The sequence below is a fragment of the Mauremys reevesii genome, linkage group 10 (assembly GCF_016161935.1).
Source record: "Mauremys reevesii isolate NIE-2019 linkage group 10, ASM1616193v1, whole genome shotgun sequence".
Lineage (NCBI taxonomy): Eukaryota > Metazoa > Chordata > Testudines > Geoemydidae > Mauremys > Mauremys reevesii.
The window spans coordinates 24,551,553-24,569,815 of record NC_052632.1 but is presented as its reverse complement, the minus strand read 5'-3'; the positions used below and the strand labels follow the sequence as shown (position 1 = coordinate 24,569,815).

General features: G+C 40.0%; 1 protein-coding gene across 1 annotated transcript in view; it reads left to right on the top strand.

Moving 5' to 3' along the window:
• PRTG (protogenin) overlaps positions 1–18,263 on the top strand; it is a 117,872-nt gene that overhangs the window by 51,216 nt on the left and 48,393 nt on the right. The window contains exons 3-9 of the mRNA XM_039492397.1: positions 5,480–5,624; positions 7,004–7,137; positions 7,534–7,671; positions 8,794–8,952; positions 9,557–9,716; positions 10,497–10,744; positions 15,713–15,877. Coding sequence (XP_039348331.1) covers positions 5,480–5,624; positions 7,004–7,137; positions 7,534–7,671; positions 8,794–8,952; positions 9,557–9,716; positions 10,497–10,744; positions 15,713–15,877 — 1,149 coding nt within the window. The remainder of the gene's footprint in view (positions 1–5,479; positions 5,625–7,003; positions 7,138–7,533; positions 7,672–8,793; positions 8,953–9,556; positions 9,717–10,496; positions 10,745–15,712; positions 15,878–18,263) is intronic.

The window sequence follows — 18,263 nt, the reverse complement described above, 5'->3', positions numbered from 1 at the left end:
GAACAGTTTATGAACTGGGATTGATTGGAAGTAAAAAAAAAAAAATTATTTAAAACCAACCTTGTAACATTAATAAATAGGAAGCTTTTTGTGAAAATATTGTGCAACTTTTTGTATAATCATGATATCTAGAATCCCTAAGACCTCATTCACAGGGAGATAGCCTTGTTTTAAAAGACACTAAAAGGAAAAAAAATGTACTTAAAATGTTTGTCTTTGTAACTGACATACCGCAGATTGTTTAAATAAAAATAGTTGGTAAATCTGTTAGCAATCCATCAATTCTGCAATTTTATTTTTTGCATGTCACTGCTCTTCCTTATTCTCAGTTTCACTTGTGTCCCTTGTGCGTGCCACTTTTAAGTTCTCTTGCACCAGCTGCAATGTATGTGTTGCATGGAAATATGTTCTGAACATATTTCTCTTTAAAACTAGGAGCCAGTGGATTGTACAACTTCTAACAAAACCTAAATATTGATTGCCTGACAATGTCCTCTTAAATAACATCACAAACAACCATCAGGAAATTGTGGGCATAATCCTGCAGTTCCTATGCAGACCAAACATCCTTTGAAGTCAATGCGAGTTCTATCAGCAAAGAGACTGTAGGATTATACTGATCTCTTGTTTCATCACGCAATTCTCACCCCATCAGTTGCATGAATTAACTCTTAAATAAACATGGATTTAGCTTAATTTTTTCTTGTGTTTTTGTTGATTTTTATCATAATGTTATTTACTCTATAACCTTCTGTTGCTAGGGTGAATTCTTTGAAACTAAGCAAATTCATGTATGTTTGTTAAAACATAGTGCCTTCAGTACATAGACCAGTGATACTGTGAATGCAAATTAAAATAAGACCTATCTTTTCCATTTGAAAATCTTCAGTTAAGAGTGTTTCTTAGAGTGTCAGCCGAATGTTCTACTCAGGTTACCCACCTATTGTGCACGCTGCCACTGTTGAAGTGGGAAAGAGGAAGGGAAGAGGAGAGGCAAGTTTGGATGCCTTTTTCATATCTGCTCTGTGATAGAATTGCACCACTTGAGCAAGGAAGATCCAGAAAGTGCTGATTTACTGAGGTGGACAAATCTGTATGTTTGCATGTAGTGTTATACTCGACTAGAGCTCAGTCTTTTATTTTCTATGAATATGAACTTCTAGGAAATCCATATTTCCTAGAGAGAGGAGTTAATTGTGACTGTAGGCTTTTGGTCATGAATCTTGGTAAACAATGAAGAAGATAGGTCACTGATTCAGAGCAATCTGGATTGCTTGGTAAACTGAGCATAAATGAACAATATGCATTTTAATATGGCTAAATGTAAATGAATACATCTAGTAGGATGACCAGATGTCCTGATTTTATAGGGACAGACCCAATATTTGGGGCTTTTTTTAATATATATACGAGCTCCTATTACCCCCCACCCCGTCACAATTTTTCACGCTTGCTAACATCTAGGAACAATGTACGTAGTCCGTGTTTACATGAGGGACATCTCTATCCTGGGAAGCAGTGACTCTGACAAAGATTTGGGGGTTGTGGTGGATAATCAGCAAAACATGATCTCCCAAACATGTGGCCAAAAGGGCTAATGCAATCCTGGCATGCAGAAACGGGAATCTTAAGTAGAAATAGAGGTTATTTTACCATTATGTTTAGCGCTGGTACGACCACTGATGGAATACTGTGTCCAGTTCTGGTGTCCACAACTCAAGGGTGTTGATAAATAGGAGAGTGTTAATAGAAGATCCACAAGAATGATCAAAGGATTAGAAAACATTCCTTACAGGGATAAATTCAAGGAGTGAATCTATTTGGCTTACCAAAGAGAAGGTTAAGGGGTGATTTGATTACAGCTTATAAGTATCCACACATTCTAGTATGGTTTATTTTATCTAGCTGCTCCCAACACTTCACATTGACTCCACAGATATTTTAGGCTTCAAAGTGACATTACTGGATTCTAGTTATAGATATAATTCACATTTGCTTCTAAATTATCCTGATTTTGAATATGACATAATTAAGGAATTTTAATTAAATCATGATTTATGTATCAGTAATTATATAGCTATCTTTCAACTATACAAATTGGTACTCTTCGTTAACATGCCTGAAGTAATGCTTCAGAAATATGCGCCATACTAATTATTTCATTCCCATATACACTTTAAGAAGGAATATATTTGTAATTCTAATTACTGAAAGTTGTCCACAAGATGGATAAAGAAGTAATGTGACACAGGCCTATACACTGTCTTTATTAAGGTTTACATATAGAATATCTTGGACAAAACTAATCGCTACAACAAAAGTCTTGCATATTTTGTAGAATAGCTCTGCTTTTAATATCTTACCTCTCAAATCAAATGGTTGCTCTTCTTCCTCCACCAAAGTAGCATATTCTTCTGATGCAGGCTCAAGATTACTATTTGTTCCTCCATTTTCAGAGGTCACGGTCTCTATATCAGACCCCTGAAGAATAGAAAGCTTTACATTATATTTACTGAAATAACAGCCTTTTTATTCCAAAGTACTTGAAAAGGGTTACAGAGAAAAATAACAAACAACAATAATGAACAAAAATAACAGACCAAATTGAAAACTGGTAATCTCTAAAACTAAACAAAGTAGGGCAGTCAAGCGATTACATTTAATAATAGGCTTCTCAATCTAGCAGAGCAAGGAATCCAATGATAGTTGGAGCTAGACAAATTCTGACTGGAAATAAGGTGTAAAATTTTAATAATGAGGGTAATTAACCTTGGGAACAATTTAGCAAGGGCTGTGGTGAATTCTCCATCACCGGCCACTTTTAAATCAAGATTGGATGTTTTTCTAAAAGATCTGCTCTAGGAATTATTTTGGGGACGTTCGATGGCCTGTGTTATACAAGAGGACAGACTAGATGATCGCAGTGGTCCCGTCTGGCCTGTGAATCTATGAATCTTTCATTGTTACCATTGTTGTCAGTAGATGATACTAAGACGATGGTTTAGGCATCGCCTTTGAGTGTTTTAGTTTGAAGTTTTTCTTTCTCATTTTCTTTCTCTTTCTGGTTTTAAAAGACTTGTGACTGAATATAACTTTCGTGAGCCATGCGGTGTATTACACAAAGAATGAGTGAAACAACTAAAAACAGCAGGGAACAATATACTTGGGGAAATTTTGACATTGGGAGAATTATGTTTTTTGTCTGGTAAGGGCAAGTATTTAGCAGATTATTGGAAGATGTGCCCATACAGTAAAACCCTCAGAGTTAAAGAGCTGTGAGGCTGAAGTGCTGAGCCCTGGTGCTCCCAAGGGTCAGAAGTGCCAACTCCCTCCATTCCTCTGTGGCTGAAGCCCTGAGCCCCACAGCTGAAGCCCCCAGGCAGTACAGTATTTGCTGTTATATTTTTGTGAAAATATTGTCTCCTCTGTGGCCTGATCGACTACTTCCAGTTCCACATGGTGTCCGGTTGACCGGTAAGTCCTTAACTCTGGTGTTTGTATCTCTGAGGTTCTGTTGTACATACAGAAGGCATTAAAGCTCTGTTTTTACAAGTTGCTGCTCATAATACCTTTGCATATATTTCAGATTCAGGAGCAGTTCTAGCAGTTCCTAAGGCTGGTTTACACTTAAAATGTAGGTCGATGTAGATACGTTGCTCCGGGCTGTGAAAATTCACACCTCCAAGCAACGTAGCTATGCCAATCTAACCCCAGTGTAGATGCAGTTAAGTCAGCAGAAAAATGATTGTGGCAACCTAGCTACTGCTGCTGAGGGAAGTGCTGTACTTACAGCAATGGAAAAACCCTTTCAGTTAGTATAGGCTGCATCCACATTATGGGTTTATGCCAGCATAATTACAGTGCCATAGCTATGCCATTATAGTTCCATAGGTCTTAAAAGTTAAGTCAACATAAGCTACAGCATTCAGGGACATGAAATTCACATCTCTGGGTGCTGACCTACTTCCCCAATGTAGACACAGTAAGCTGACTTGGCTACCCGACACTATGCTTAACTATATAGAGTGCTACAACCCACCTAGTGTGGATGTAATTATATAGGTATACCTAATTTCCACACAGGAAGAGGAATAAGCTATACTGGTTATAATGCATTTTTATACTGGCATAATTGCACCCACATGAGGGGTTGAAGCAGCATAACTATATCAGTAAAAATAAAATCTCACCCCTCACCAAAGTAGTTACACTTCCACAAATCTGTGGCCATAGCTACCCTATGGGGACTATAGCAGCGTAGTTACAGTGCCATAACTATGCTGGTATAACCCCACAGTGTAGACGCAGCCTATAAAAACTGAAGAGTTTTTTCCATTGCTGTGACACCACCTCCCTGAGTCCATGGAAGCATTCTTCCCTAAAGAGCGACTTGTTATGTTAATTGTGCCATGAATATCAGTAAATAGAACATACAGTATTATTGTAGCCGTGTTGGTTCCAGGATATTAGAGAGTCTAGGTGAGTGATGTAACATCTTTTATTGGATCAACCTCTTTTGGTGAGAGAGACAAGCTTTTGAGCTTACATGGGGCTCTTCTTCAGGTCTAGAACAATTGATTAGAGGCTTTGTTCTCCTTCCCCTCCCCTCACCCCCCCCCCCCCCCGTCCTTTGTTTCCTGAGCAAGGGAGTCAAACAGTTAAATGGAAGGTGTTTACTGATCTGCTATGTAAAGTGTTTTATTTTTGTTATAACTCCCTTAAACTAAACGGATGAAACTTTGTACTGGGAGGTCCTGGGTGTCAGTGGCTACACCACAGATAATGTATCCCAGACAGTTGAGATGAAAGTACTACTATGTGTTCACCATCCTTTCCAGTACACTATTCTTTGTTTTCCCATCAAAGACAAACTTGTACAGGTGTCTTTTCTGGAACTGAGGAAGGATAGTAATTACTGTTGTTATAAAGTCAGGACCAAAACTTAACTGGCAGGGGCCCAGTTTAGTTGTGCAAAGCTCCCATTGTAATGAATGGGAGTTTACCCAGAGTCGGGATAGTAGGATCAGGCTCCAGATTGGAGTTATTTGTACACATACAGTTGTACTGATTTAACGAGAGGTCTGTTTTTTAGTTAAACCAGAGCCCGTTTTTGTATAGATAGACTTAATTTGGTTTAAGAGTGGTTTAGTTTTATTTTTAACATGGTTAGCTAAACCAAAATAAACTACTCTTAGATCGTATCATGTGGGTCCAGAGGCAAATGTGCACTGGTTGAACGAAGTTTGTCTAAAAGCACACCTTCAGGTAAAACACTACAAGTTTGGTGTAGACAAAGCCTAAAAGATGCTTGCTTTTTTAAATGTAGGGAAGTGGACCATTCCGGGTATTTTTTATGCAAATTAATCTGCAAATACATTTCTTGTGTAATCTGATGTTTAACTTCACTGGATTCTAGTATGGTTTATTTGTTTCTAACTTACTTTTCTTCAGCATTTTAATTCTTCATTCTTTTTTTTAGCCATTTCTGCATTTGAAGTTCAACCACTTTCAATTGAGGTCCAAGAAGGTGGAGTGGCTCGGTTTGCTTGTAAAATAACAGCAAACCCTCCTGCCGTAATCACATGGGAAGTGAATCGAACAACCTTACCTCTAGCCTTGGACAGGTATGTAGATTGTTACATTTTGGAATGATATGTACTCTGTGTGCTCATTTTGAGTCTGTCATTCTTAAAACCACAGTATGAATGGAGAATCTTAACCTTTCAATGCCATTATTGATAACGAAGCACTAACTGCACTATACTCCAGATGTTAACATCTCAGAATCATTAACAACCAGAATAATATTATATGTCTGACATCGAAACTGGGACTGCAGTCCAGAATAATACACTTTCAGAATAATAAATAAATCCTGGCACCACTTATTCATGTGAGTATCTTTTATATAAGAAAGTAGTCCCACTGAAGTCAATGAGGCTACTTATTTCCATAAAGTTACTCACATGAATAAGTATCACAGAACTCAGGCCTTATTTAATCATTTTCTCACTCAGAAGACGTTTCTGGATACTCACTGGACCATTAATTAATCAAACAAAGTATTAGGAGATTATGAGAAGTAGAATCATCAGGAAATTGCTGCCCTGTGCTACTGGCTGTAGAATGAAAGTGTAAAGTAACAGGGTGGTGTGTAGTCATGGGATGCTGTGCAAGGGGGTTTGGCTGCTGGGGCAATTTGAATTGGAGGAATTTTTCAGTAGTGGTATGTATGAGGTCTGCTGTGAGAGAACTCGCATTGGGCATACTTTTCCCTACAGGTGTGATAAAGGATTATGGTATCTGGGTAAATTGGGTTGGAACACAATACTATGAAATTCCTTCTCAGTAGAGCTTTTCCTTTGACCTGATCATCACTTAACTCACAGCATGCCCCCTGATACATTTTTCTTGGTCCCCCTACGCCTTTCTTTGCAGCATGACCCCCCCGTCTCCTCTCCCCCCCAACCCCCCCCCCCAAACTTTCTACTTCACCACGTAACTCGGGTTGACTGTGTTCACTCTTCCCAACAGAGGGAGAAAAAGGAGAAGAGTTGGAAGCATGGATACAATTGCAGGCAGTGTGGAGTGTGTTTCTCTAGTTATCAGATACGCACTTGAACTGGAAATCACCACTGAAAACCAGTCGACGTTTTTGGAAATATTTGACTATGAATCCTCAGACCCACCAATCTGAGAGTAATAGGCTGAATAATGAGGGGTTTGGTATCTAAGGGTGCAGATCAATGTTTACAGTTAAATTCCTATGCTTTTATCAGTGGGGGGTGGGGCATGGAGCGGATTTCCCTGATAGATCATTGAAGGTAAGGAATACAGAGAGGTGAGTCATGTGTTTAGAATATTTTTGTGAGGTTCCTGCCAGCCATTTTCAGATTGATGTGGTGATTGCTCTCAGATAATCAAGTCAGTAAATTGTGGTCTGTGTTCTTTTCCACTATAAATAGAATATTCCTAAATATAATGTATTTTGTTTTCTTGACAGGATAACTGCTCTACCAACGGGAGTTTTGCAGATCTATAATGTTGAAAAGAGGGATGCTGGGAATTATCGATGTGTTGCTACAACTGTAGCCAATAGACGGAAAAGTGTTGAGGCAGCACTAAGTGTTATTCCAGGTACACAAAATATATCCCTTCATTTAACATCTTCCCCATATTTGATAGCCTTGTCCTTAATATAATCTACAAAATAGAAACATGCATGCAGTATGCATGATCTAACTGTTCTTGATGCATTTATTTTGAAAATGATGCATTAGCTGTGGAAGTATCAGCTCTTTTCCCCCCACAAATTCTCCCCCTGACCTTCCTCTTGTTGTTTCCTTAATGCACATTATCCGCAACATCACAATTAAACAATGTGTTTCTGTTGTAATTTTAACTGTAGGAGTGACCTTTAAGCTACCTCTTTTTTAACATAAAGTTACCATGTTTTATTTCTTGATTGACTGGATTTTCGTATGATCCTTTGGATTTGAATTTAATCCTGTGCATCATTTTCGGTTTTAAAAGCCTTAGACTTGAAGCCGTTCCAGAAACCAGCCATTATAGCTGGTCCTCAGAACATTACAGCATCTCTTCACCAGACTGTCATCTTGGAGTGTGTTGCTACAGGCAATCCAAAACCGATCATCTCATGGAGCCGTTTAGGTAGGCGTTAAAATTTCAACAATTAGGTTATTATTTGGGTTTGTGTATGCCATGGATTAGTGACAAAGGTTGGGATGAGTGAAATAAATAAAAAGGATTTTGCACAATCTTTCCACAATGTTGTAAATAAGCCTTCAGGTGTTTTCTGGCACTTAGGATTTACATGCCTCCTGCTGTCAATTCTGCACTGCCCCCGGTATGATATTGACAAGGTGGAGCATGGGATGACCTCTGGGGACTTTGTGACTAGAGTAGACTCAGTGGTGGAGTCAGATTTGAGTGGTTATGTACCACAAAACAAACGGTCCTGAAAGTTCTTCCCCTCACCTTCCTCCTAGAAATACACAAATAGGGTTTGGGATTCAAGTCACATTGAGCCTTAATGCGGAAGGGGGATTTTGCTGTAACTAATATTGACAAGTAAGTTTCACTCTTCTACAAGAATACGTTTTATTTCTTCCCTCCACACACATGGCTAATGGCCTTTACCAATAAATAGGAAATATAGGGCTGTGTTGATAGAAGACCTGGTTTCCAAATTAACAAAAGTGGTGCTTCTGTATTTCACATCTTCTAAGGGTGAGACAGATAAACAGAGATGTGTCTGAATGAGCTTGGAGATGTATAGAAAAACAAATAAGGAAAAATGAAACATGACGGTTAATTTAATAGGATTTCTGCATAGTGTCTGCTGGGAGGTTTATAGAAAATATGTGATCACTCCCGATATAACCTACCGGTAATTGAATTCTATTTCTCTGTGAAAAGCATGTGGCCATTACCTGGGATGAATTCAGTCCCAGCCCAGGGCAGGAAGTAAAAAATGCCAAAGGACTGGATGTAAAAATGTGCCCAGTAGGTTGCATGAGATACTGGCACTGAATTCAGCTAACAGGCAGAACTTCAAATATATACTAGAGTGGATTATACATGATGTCCAGCTAATAGCAAAGTACATCCACAGGCAAACCAAATAACAAATGGAAACCTGTATAAGCTCATCTATCTATTCCCTCTTTTGAGCATTGGATATTGCCCGAGGCTTTTGACCATATAGCCTGTAGATTAGATTAAATACTCACTGTGGAGCAACATTGTAAAATAACTTTTTCTCTCAAATAGACCACAAGTCCATTGATGTCTTCAATACCCGTGTCCTCGGAAATGGGAACCTCATGATCTCTGATGTGAAAGTGCAGCATGCTGGAGTTTATATCTGTCGAGCAACTATTCCAGGCACACGGAATTTCACAGTTGCAATGGCAACTCTCACTGTGTTAGGTGAGCTTGCTTTGAATTCCATAGTGTGCTATAACAACCTGCTACTATGTGAAATTTTGTTCTGTACTTGATACTTTAGGCCAAATTCTACCCTCTGTTATACCCATATAGCTGTATTGGTTGCAGTAAGGTCACACGGGTGAAATGCAGTTACTAGATGTGTGGGTGCCATATACTAGTAACTTAAGAATTGTATGGCAGCTTGCTTGCTCTTAAAGACAGTCAGATGTAATGGAGTTTTTCCACGTTTGCTATTGAAAGATTAATTTTCTAACAGGAAAAAAAATCTGAGAATGTGTATAAATATATGTAACTCATGTGAATGCTTCATGATCAGCATTTTATACATGGGACTTAATATGATCCATTATATGCACTCATACATGAACTAATATGAAAGTCTTTACTTTCATATGTTACACTTCACACATACAACTTAAAAAAAAAAAGGCATGCTATATATGTATATGAAACACATGTGTGCTTTTCACATGGAGATGTCCACAAGTACTTCACTTGGCCTGATTAGTGCTGCTGCTTCTCTTGGTTTTATCCACACCTTAGATCTGTTGTATTTTTTATTTTGCGTATTATTTACCTGTAGCACCACCTTCATTTGTGGAATGGCCGGAAAGTTTAACAAGGCCCAGAGCTGGTACTGCCCGTTTTGCATGTCAGGCAGAAGGAATTCCAGCACCCAAAATGTCATGGTTGAAAAATGGAAGAAGGATACACTCCAATGGTAGAATTAAAATGTACAACAGGTGAGATTACCATTATATTATAATTAATGTCATGAAATTTGCAGTAGTTATAAATTGTTGCTATACAGGAGAGAACAGAGTTTTCAAGTAAGTGAATTACAGCTTTCCCAAGTTAATTCAATGTTTGGTTTTACTTCCAAATACTTGAATCTGTCTTTTGATGACACTAGGCAACTACTTCTTGGTAAACAAATAGACACAAATTAGCTTACACATAAATACCACAGCTAAAACCTTCTGTGGATATAGGTCCAGATTCCTGATCTCTGCTATGCCCGTGTTAAACTAGAATGATTTCATTGACTTCAGTGGAGTTACTCCAGATTTATATTGGTGTAGCAGAAATCAGAATCTGGCCCACAGTTTGAGCTCCTATTTCATTAAGTTAGAGTGAGAAATTCTTATTTAAAAAAATAAAAACAATTAAAGGTAAAAAATACTATCAATTACAAAACAGAAAGTACAAGGTTACTAAAGAACAATTTTAGAAATAAAGTAAGCTTGTGAAGATTTTTTTCCCCCCTTTCTTTTTAATTTCCCTGACTTTGTAGGACACTAGCATTGCAAGTCTGGGTGCTGGCATGGAAGTTTAAGAGCTCCAGAAGAGTCTAATTTTTATGACTAAATATGAATTTATGTTGAGAAAAAATTAATACAAAATGGAGCATGAGATATTTAGAGTAGATTCCTAGAGCAGGGGCAAGAGCCAGTTTGTGGCTTGCATTACATTGAGCTAAGTTATTGTTAGACATGATTTTTTCTTTTTTTTTTTTAATTCAGTAAATTGGTGATTAACCAGATCATTCCTGAAGATGATGCCATTTATCAGTGCATGGCTGAAAATAGCCAGGGGTCTATCCTGTCCCGTGCCAGATTGACTGTAGTTATGTCAGAAGACAGACCCAGTGCTCCTTGTAACGTCCATGCTGAAACAATGTCAAGTTCAGCAATTCTGCTAGCTTGGGAGAGGCCGCTCTATAATTCAGACAAAGTGATTGCATATTCAGTGCACTACATGAAAGCAGAAGGTAAGCAGTGTCAGTCTGAAGTGGATTGTGTAATATTTGTTACAGTCTCATGCATCCAGGGTTTTCTGCAGTAGTTCATCATAGGAAGAGTCTGTCAATAACAAAGATCTCATAAGCTAATTTTGGGGATAAATCACACCCTCCCACATAAAAGCCCACAGGACAGCCAGGTTAAGATGGTAAACTCTGCATGCTTGACCCTACAAAGCTTCTGCCAGATCATTTCATTCATGGGGTTGGGTACATGGCTTACCCCTCCACCTTCTGGATGAAGAATATGGCCTTCATGGCAGGCAAGAGCATTGGTACAGCAGCCCAGTGCCTCCATGTTACTCTTTGGATTTTCGTCTCCCGTAGAAACAGGAGCCTCTGCCACATTTCCCTCCCACATTTATGCTAGGCTAGGGAGTATACACCACAAGTAGGTTTCATGTAAGGGCATGTCTATATGAACACTGGGGTGTAAATCTGCCTCATGCTAGCTTGCTGCACACTAATGGGATGTCAGCACTGCAGCAGTGGAGCTGTACCAGTACAGCTGTGCTGCTGCAGGGCATGTGGTGAAGATGCTCTTGCTAATGGGGGAGAGCTCTCCTGTCAGCATAAAAAACCCACCCCCACAAACAGCATAAACTATGTTGGCGGAAGAAGCTCTCCTGCCGACATAGCACTGTGCACACTAGCACTTACATCAGTGTAATTTATGTTGCTCAGGGGGTAGAATATTCACACCCCTGAGTGACATAAGTTTTGCTGATATAGGCAGTAGTGTAGACATAGCCTAAGTGTCTGTGTGGACCATGCTGCTGCACGGTAAAAGTTCCCTGGTGCACTTGATCAACTGGGAGTAGATCAAAGCACATTACAGAACTTTTAGTGGGTGGCAGCAGGGTCCACCCGAATACTTACAACTTGTAAGGCCAGTGCAAGGTACATTTACATCCCACCTTGCCACGAGCTAAGTGTTCATATAGACAAGCCCTAAGATAATGCTGGCCCCATGGTTTCACAGGGAGTAGCTTTTCCCCAGATTCATCTCTCCACTGCGGATCCCCAAACCCATGGAGTTTGTGCAAAGGGGCTTCTATAGGGGCTAGACTGAGAGTGGGACAGCTAATGACCAGTTCACTCTATTCCCTTCCCTTTGATAGAATTTTACCCACAGGAGTGGGTTTTCCTCTCCTTTCATCCCCTCCTTGACTAAAGTGGAGATATGTCAGAATCATAGAAGATTAGGGTTGGAAGAGACATCAGGAGGTCATCTAGTCCAACCCCCTGCTCAAAGCAGGACCAGCCCCAACTAAATCATCCCAGACCCAGACCGACTCAGTGCTCCTTGTAACGTCCATGCTGAAACAATGTCAAATTCAGCAATCCTGCTAGCCGGTATCAAAATTCAGATTTTAAAATTTGCTGAAATAACTCATTATTTAGAGGCTCTGCTGTAGTCTCTAGAATGTTACCTCCTTCCTTTATAAAAAAAAAAGGTTCGTTAAATAGGGCAGAAGGATGTAACTAGACATTTTCACCTGTTTTTATTCTCTGATAGTGTCTGACAAGTGACTTGAAAATTAGTTAGGTGCATGGATTCAACTAGGCTGCAATATATCTCCTAGGTGTGACTCAGTTTTCTAAGTGCAATGATTGCTTTTTCTGCTTCTATTCAGCAACTAGTTTATTCAAGGGCAGGATTGCAGATGCTTAGCTCTCCATGTGGAATATCGTCTTGCCATCTGGTAGGCAGAAGACCGGAAGGACTGCATAATTACTCTAATACTGATGCAGGAATAGCTGCCTTTGCTTTTGTAAATGGGATGTTCTCAAGACATGAGATGATTTTGTTTGAAGGGAGGAAAGAGCCTTAAAAGATAAGAGGATAGAGAATTGATAAAGTGCAGGAAGTTACCCTAATTTTCAAAATTGCTGAGGAATTAGCCCCACAACTCCCATTCAAATTAAATATGAATGTTAAAGTCATGCTATATAATCTATCTGGGTACTTACATGGCCTCCATCACTGCAGTATGTGAGGGCTTGGGTCACTTCATGGGGAACTGGGAAGTAATATCTTACTGAATATTTGTACAGGAAGTGCACCAGCTGAGCATCTCTTTGAAGAGATGTGTATCCATTATCCAGCCCCTGGTTAACTGAAAGTCTTACTTATCCAAAGGTCAAACATGTCCCAGAGTTTGAAGCTCACCTGCTGTGATGGTACACAGCTGGGTGGCCTTGGGAAAGCCAAGTGAGCCCTGAGCTCTGCTGGGCCTGTTAGTTCAACTGTCCAAAGCGCTTGCTCATCCCTCCAGACCGTCATGTAATAGCCTTGCTGTATGGAAGGCTGTTGTTTAGCCTTCATATAGATAACCCTTAACACTTACTGGTGCATTTACACTGGGTAACTTTAGCTATGGAAACCAAAATGTAAGTAGAATATGTGCATTTTTACCATCAAGTCACAAGCCCTGCTCCAAGTGGGTAGCACCTGTGGACCTGCACCTCTGCAGAAAAACACCATTCAGGTTTTTTTAGTGTAGAAAAAGCATAAGGGTTCAGAAGCTTCTAGGGGTTGTACTTGCTTCAGATACAATTGTTCTCCCAGATGAAAATGTGTGAAACCATTTGAGAACAGGTTACTCCACATCACAGATGTTACTCAAAGCCTGAAAAACTGCCCTGAAAACTGCCTCTGCTTTCATGAGAGAGTGTCATATCAGGCAGTTTGTATTGTTACGGAAGCAGCTGTATATGTGTGTGCCCATACTGCACGGAGAGGGGTGTAAGCTAGCTGCTAGTAAAGAAAATCAGATAGCTTGATAAGCCATTCAGCAAATCATATAGCTAGGGAAGTGACCAGCATAGACTGGACTGCTGAGATCTCTTGTTTGTTTATATCTCAAAAACTTAAACTCTTTATGCTGTTCATTGGAAATAGTCTACATCGGCATGTGCTCCTATCACTGTTACCCACATCCTTCCTTTCTCCATTCTCCCTGTTTGTTATGCTTACTTATGGAGCCTTGGCCCTGATACTGCAAAGGCTCACAAACGGGCTTGACTTTAATGGGATCAATCATGTGCTTGAAGTTGCTTATGTGCCTAAATTTTCACGGGATCAGGGCACTAGTGTATAAACTCTTTGCAGCTCTGAGATCATTGGAGCCTCTGGGCTTTACTAATGTAAAATAATTAGTAATCATGTGAAACCACTTTAATGTCCTTCTCCTGTTTTCTTTTGCTATATTTGCTCAAATTGTATGTTATATGTACTGTCATAAAAATCCCATAAGAAAATATTTCATACTTACATACAATATAATGCATACTATCTTTTTATATTAATGTTTTTTTCTGTGTTTATATAGGTGTGGGTTTTTTAAGCTTTCCTTAATTAGCAGAAGGATGGAATTTCACATTAATGGTTAGTGTAAAAGTAAGCAAGTAATCCAGTCCTAAAATATCCAGATGAAACAATGTTTTCAGATGGAGCTATCCTAAATTAAACAGATCATCACGATGCTAGTTTAAATAGAAAGTAATATTTTATAATGCACTTAATCATATGCAGTTCCAAAGATTTCCCTCTTCATGTTCACAACATTGTAGGTGGTTATAAACAAGAGATCCCTCCATTCTTCGTTTAATTCCACAACAAGTCTAGCATTTATAAAATGCACTCTCAAAACTACCTCAACCCCCTTTTGCCCCCAAAGAGGCTAGTGTTTAATAAAGTTGGTTGAAGAAACTAACAGGTGTGTTTTTTGTATTTTTTTTAAAGCAGAATATTTTACATTCAAATCAGGGGTCATGGTAGCAAGAAGAATAAGAGTCTGATGAGAATGCATGTTGGAGTGTGTTAATTCCTTGTTAGTGATTTAGAAAAGGTACAAAGGGGATACTGATTGTGGTGGAAGGCAAGCCTTGTTCTCTATTATGGCTGTTTCATTAGGACCTCCACATGAGGCCTAGCAATCCATTCAATGAAAGAACAAGTCCTTTTAATTTGAGCTCAAGGATCTTGTTTAGCAGGTCAGAAATCGTGCCATGCAATTCCTAATTAACAAGCCATTAACTAGTCTGTTATGAGATGGTCCTAATCTTGTCTAATTAAAATGCTATCAAGTTAATTCAGAAATGTGGGAAAACTTAACGGTGGAATTTGCCTTTCGTTTTGTTTATAAATTCAATTGTGAAGAGGAGGGGCTGGCTCTTACAGAGTTTTGATTAAGTTGACGTGCATTTGGTGTGAATTGTTTGTTAAGCACAGCAGCTTTCACCAAACCTATTCCACTTTGCAGCTTCTCTGTATAGGAATAAAGCCTGACAAAGACAAGGCCTGCTCTATACATTGCTATGCATATTTTAATATGAATTGCTGAGAATTTTTTTACAGCTCATTAAGGAGCAAAACATTTTTGAAGTTCATTCTGTACCAATCCCGTTTTCTTCTTTCTGAATTAAAGAAAAACCCATGTCAATCAAATTTAATAGAATTCCCAGGGCTAAAATGAGATCCTTTGCAGAATGACTTCTTTCTGTTTGTTTTGTTTTTTTAAGTAGAATGGAGCCTCACATTCCTCTGTCTAATATATGAAGGCTCTGTAAATAGATTTTGAAAAAACACACTGGTTCTAAACAAGTAGAATTAAAGATTAGCTACAAATGATAAAGTTATTAGAGCTCGTCTGTTCTGTTACTGTACATTGGACAGAGTTTGTTGTGACTACTCTCTGAAAGGATTTCGGAATAGATTAATGCTATTCAGCATCTTTTATTCAGAAAAAATCCTGAACCACTGTAATTTATAGCAAGACACAGTTACTTCCATTCACAAAAGAACTACATTGTAGGATTTTTATTTTTAAACAACCTTTAACTTGCATGACCACCATCCTGGCAGTAATGGATCATCTTGTGTTAAGAGACTGACAGCAATTTTTGTTTCTGTTAACTCTTGTTTTATTCCAGGTTTAAATAATGAAGAGTATCAAGTGGTTATTGGAAATGACACAACTCATTACATTATTGATGACTTGGAACCAGCCAGCAATTACACCTTTTATATTGTGGCCTACATGCCCATGGGAGCTAGTCAGATGTCAGATCACGTAACTCAGCACACTCTTGAAGATGGTAAGTCAAATAAATATTGTAGAGCAAAATATGCATATTTATTTATTTATTTAAAACAGATGTGCAATGCTATGCTGCTGACATCATTGGGAGTTTTGGGTACAGACAGAATTGAACTGGCCACTGAAATGAATGAGGATAAAAAAACATGCTGTATTACAAAGGGTATATGTATTTTATTCTGAAAGAATATCCTTCATCAAGTGCTGGTCCCCATCTGTATTCGACTCTGGGTTCACATGCGTTCAGGTCTGGAGAATGCTTGCAGGTAGTGTCTGTTGGTCTGCACTTGTGCCCCTGCTCTCCTCCTGCTTTGCACTGAGGGCATAAGGGGCGGGGTGGGGTGGCCTCTCCAGTTTCTTCTTTCTGCTGCATGACCCGCGTTGGAATCCTCATGTCTTTTCACTTTTTCCTGTAAATGTATTCAAAGTGATAAATTATCCTTAGTTAGTGTTAAAATCCACAACGGGGAAGTGCGCTGGAAGACCAGGAAGGGACTTAGATTATGCTGAGGATACTGGGCTTAAAAAACTTTCCCTCATCTCCTGCCCCTGCTTTTTGGTCAGCAGTGACCACCAGTGCTGCCCCAAAGAAGCAGATATCTCCACTAAGTGCAGTATCTGCCACTCTTTTCCCAGCAGAACATGACAGGCACAAGAGCTTTGGCTTTGAAAGCACCTTATGGAGTTCTTAATGGGCTCTAGTCAGACCCAGGTTGGGCAGACCACCCTGTACATTGGTCAGAGTCAGCAAGGAGGGCACCACTGGTACTATGTCTTGACTCCAGAGTGCAGAGGGGGAGGGAACCTGTGGCTGGGCCTCCTAATGAGAGTAGGGAGCACTCTCACAAACAAAACCAGATCCCCTCCTAGGCCCTCTAAGAGAAGAAATCCTCCACTGACCCTGTACAAGTCGGGTGAGCCTTCAATCCAAAGCCATTAGGAGTTAGGCCCTTCTACCTGCATGAGCATGTTCAAAAGACTCATAGGAGCAAGACTCCTTCAGCACCAGCCTCTGCATTATCTTCAACACCGATTGCGGTGCCACCTAAAAATAAACGCTGGGTCCTGAAGGACTGGGAACTGCCGGTACTGTCAAAACCTACAAGGTCGGAGACTCATTCAGCACTATGGCCCCTTAAGGAACCACTATCTACACCTACTGTGGTGGTACAGAGTGAAAAGATGCAACCTCTGAAGGTGCTGGTGACTTATACCTCTCCAGAGAATATCTTTGTCCTCCCGGACTCAACATCTTCCTCGTTATTGGGACCAATACTAACCAGGGAGACACACACACCTGCAGGAATCCAGGATTTTGGAAGAAATCTATCCTCTGTCCCATCCATTAGTCACAGTTTTCTCCCAACAGAACCAGCAGCACAGCCAATGGACCCAGATCTGACCTTTGCATCTCTAGGAGAGTCAGATGGACTGGTGGAAGCAGCTTCCCTTCCACCCAGGCAATTCAGCCCAGACAGGGGATTGAGAATCTCCTGGAACCTGCCTTGGCCAATATAGATAGGAAATGTGTCTGGATCCAATGCCTTGGGAACCATCCCAGCCTGCTGTTGACCCCTCCTACTGGCTTGCTTGGGACCCTTGGAACCATTACACACATTACCTGGAATCTATCCACTCCAACAGGGAGTCTTACCACCCCTTTCCTCTAAGGGGCCAGGCTGAACTCACGGAAGAAGGGGAATACAAGCTGGTACCATTGGTTCCGATGAAGCGGTCGCTCGAGCCTCTCTGTCTCCTCTTGCTGATCACAGGCAGTTCCAGGAGGTCTTACACAGGGTGGTGGAAGAGTTTAAAAACTCCTTAGGGGAGGTGCAGGACCCTCAACATAAGCTCCTAGATGTCCTGCAATCTATGGGCTCCAGGCAAGCTGCATTCCCAGTAAATGAAGCCATACTAGAACAGGCAAGGGATGTATGGCACAAACTAGCTACCTATGTCCCTACCCTGTCAAGGCTGATTCCCCCCTCTGGCACTTCGAGTGCAGAAGGTGGGGGCCTGCAAGGATTCTAAAAATTAACACTGGCCACTCCTGGCTTGTATTAAACTCCCACCATTACAGCTTTTCTCTGACCTTGGATTGGTAGATGCTGCCACCACCCAAGTGCAGAAACCCTTTGAGAGAACAGGAAGGCTCACTTGGGAATTTCTTCCTGTGGAGTAACCTCAAGCCCCCACCCTCGCAGGAAGAGCTAAAAAAGAAAACAAAGGAAATAATCTGTTGCCGCCAGCTAATTAAACAACATGTGCACAAACCTTTTAGGACACACAAATCCAATCCTGTTCTTAAAAAAAGGTAAAATTTATTAAAAAATAAAAAGAAAGAAAATACATTTGGAATTTAGGGTTTTTGCTAGATTTTAAAA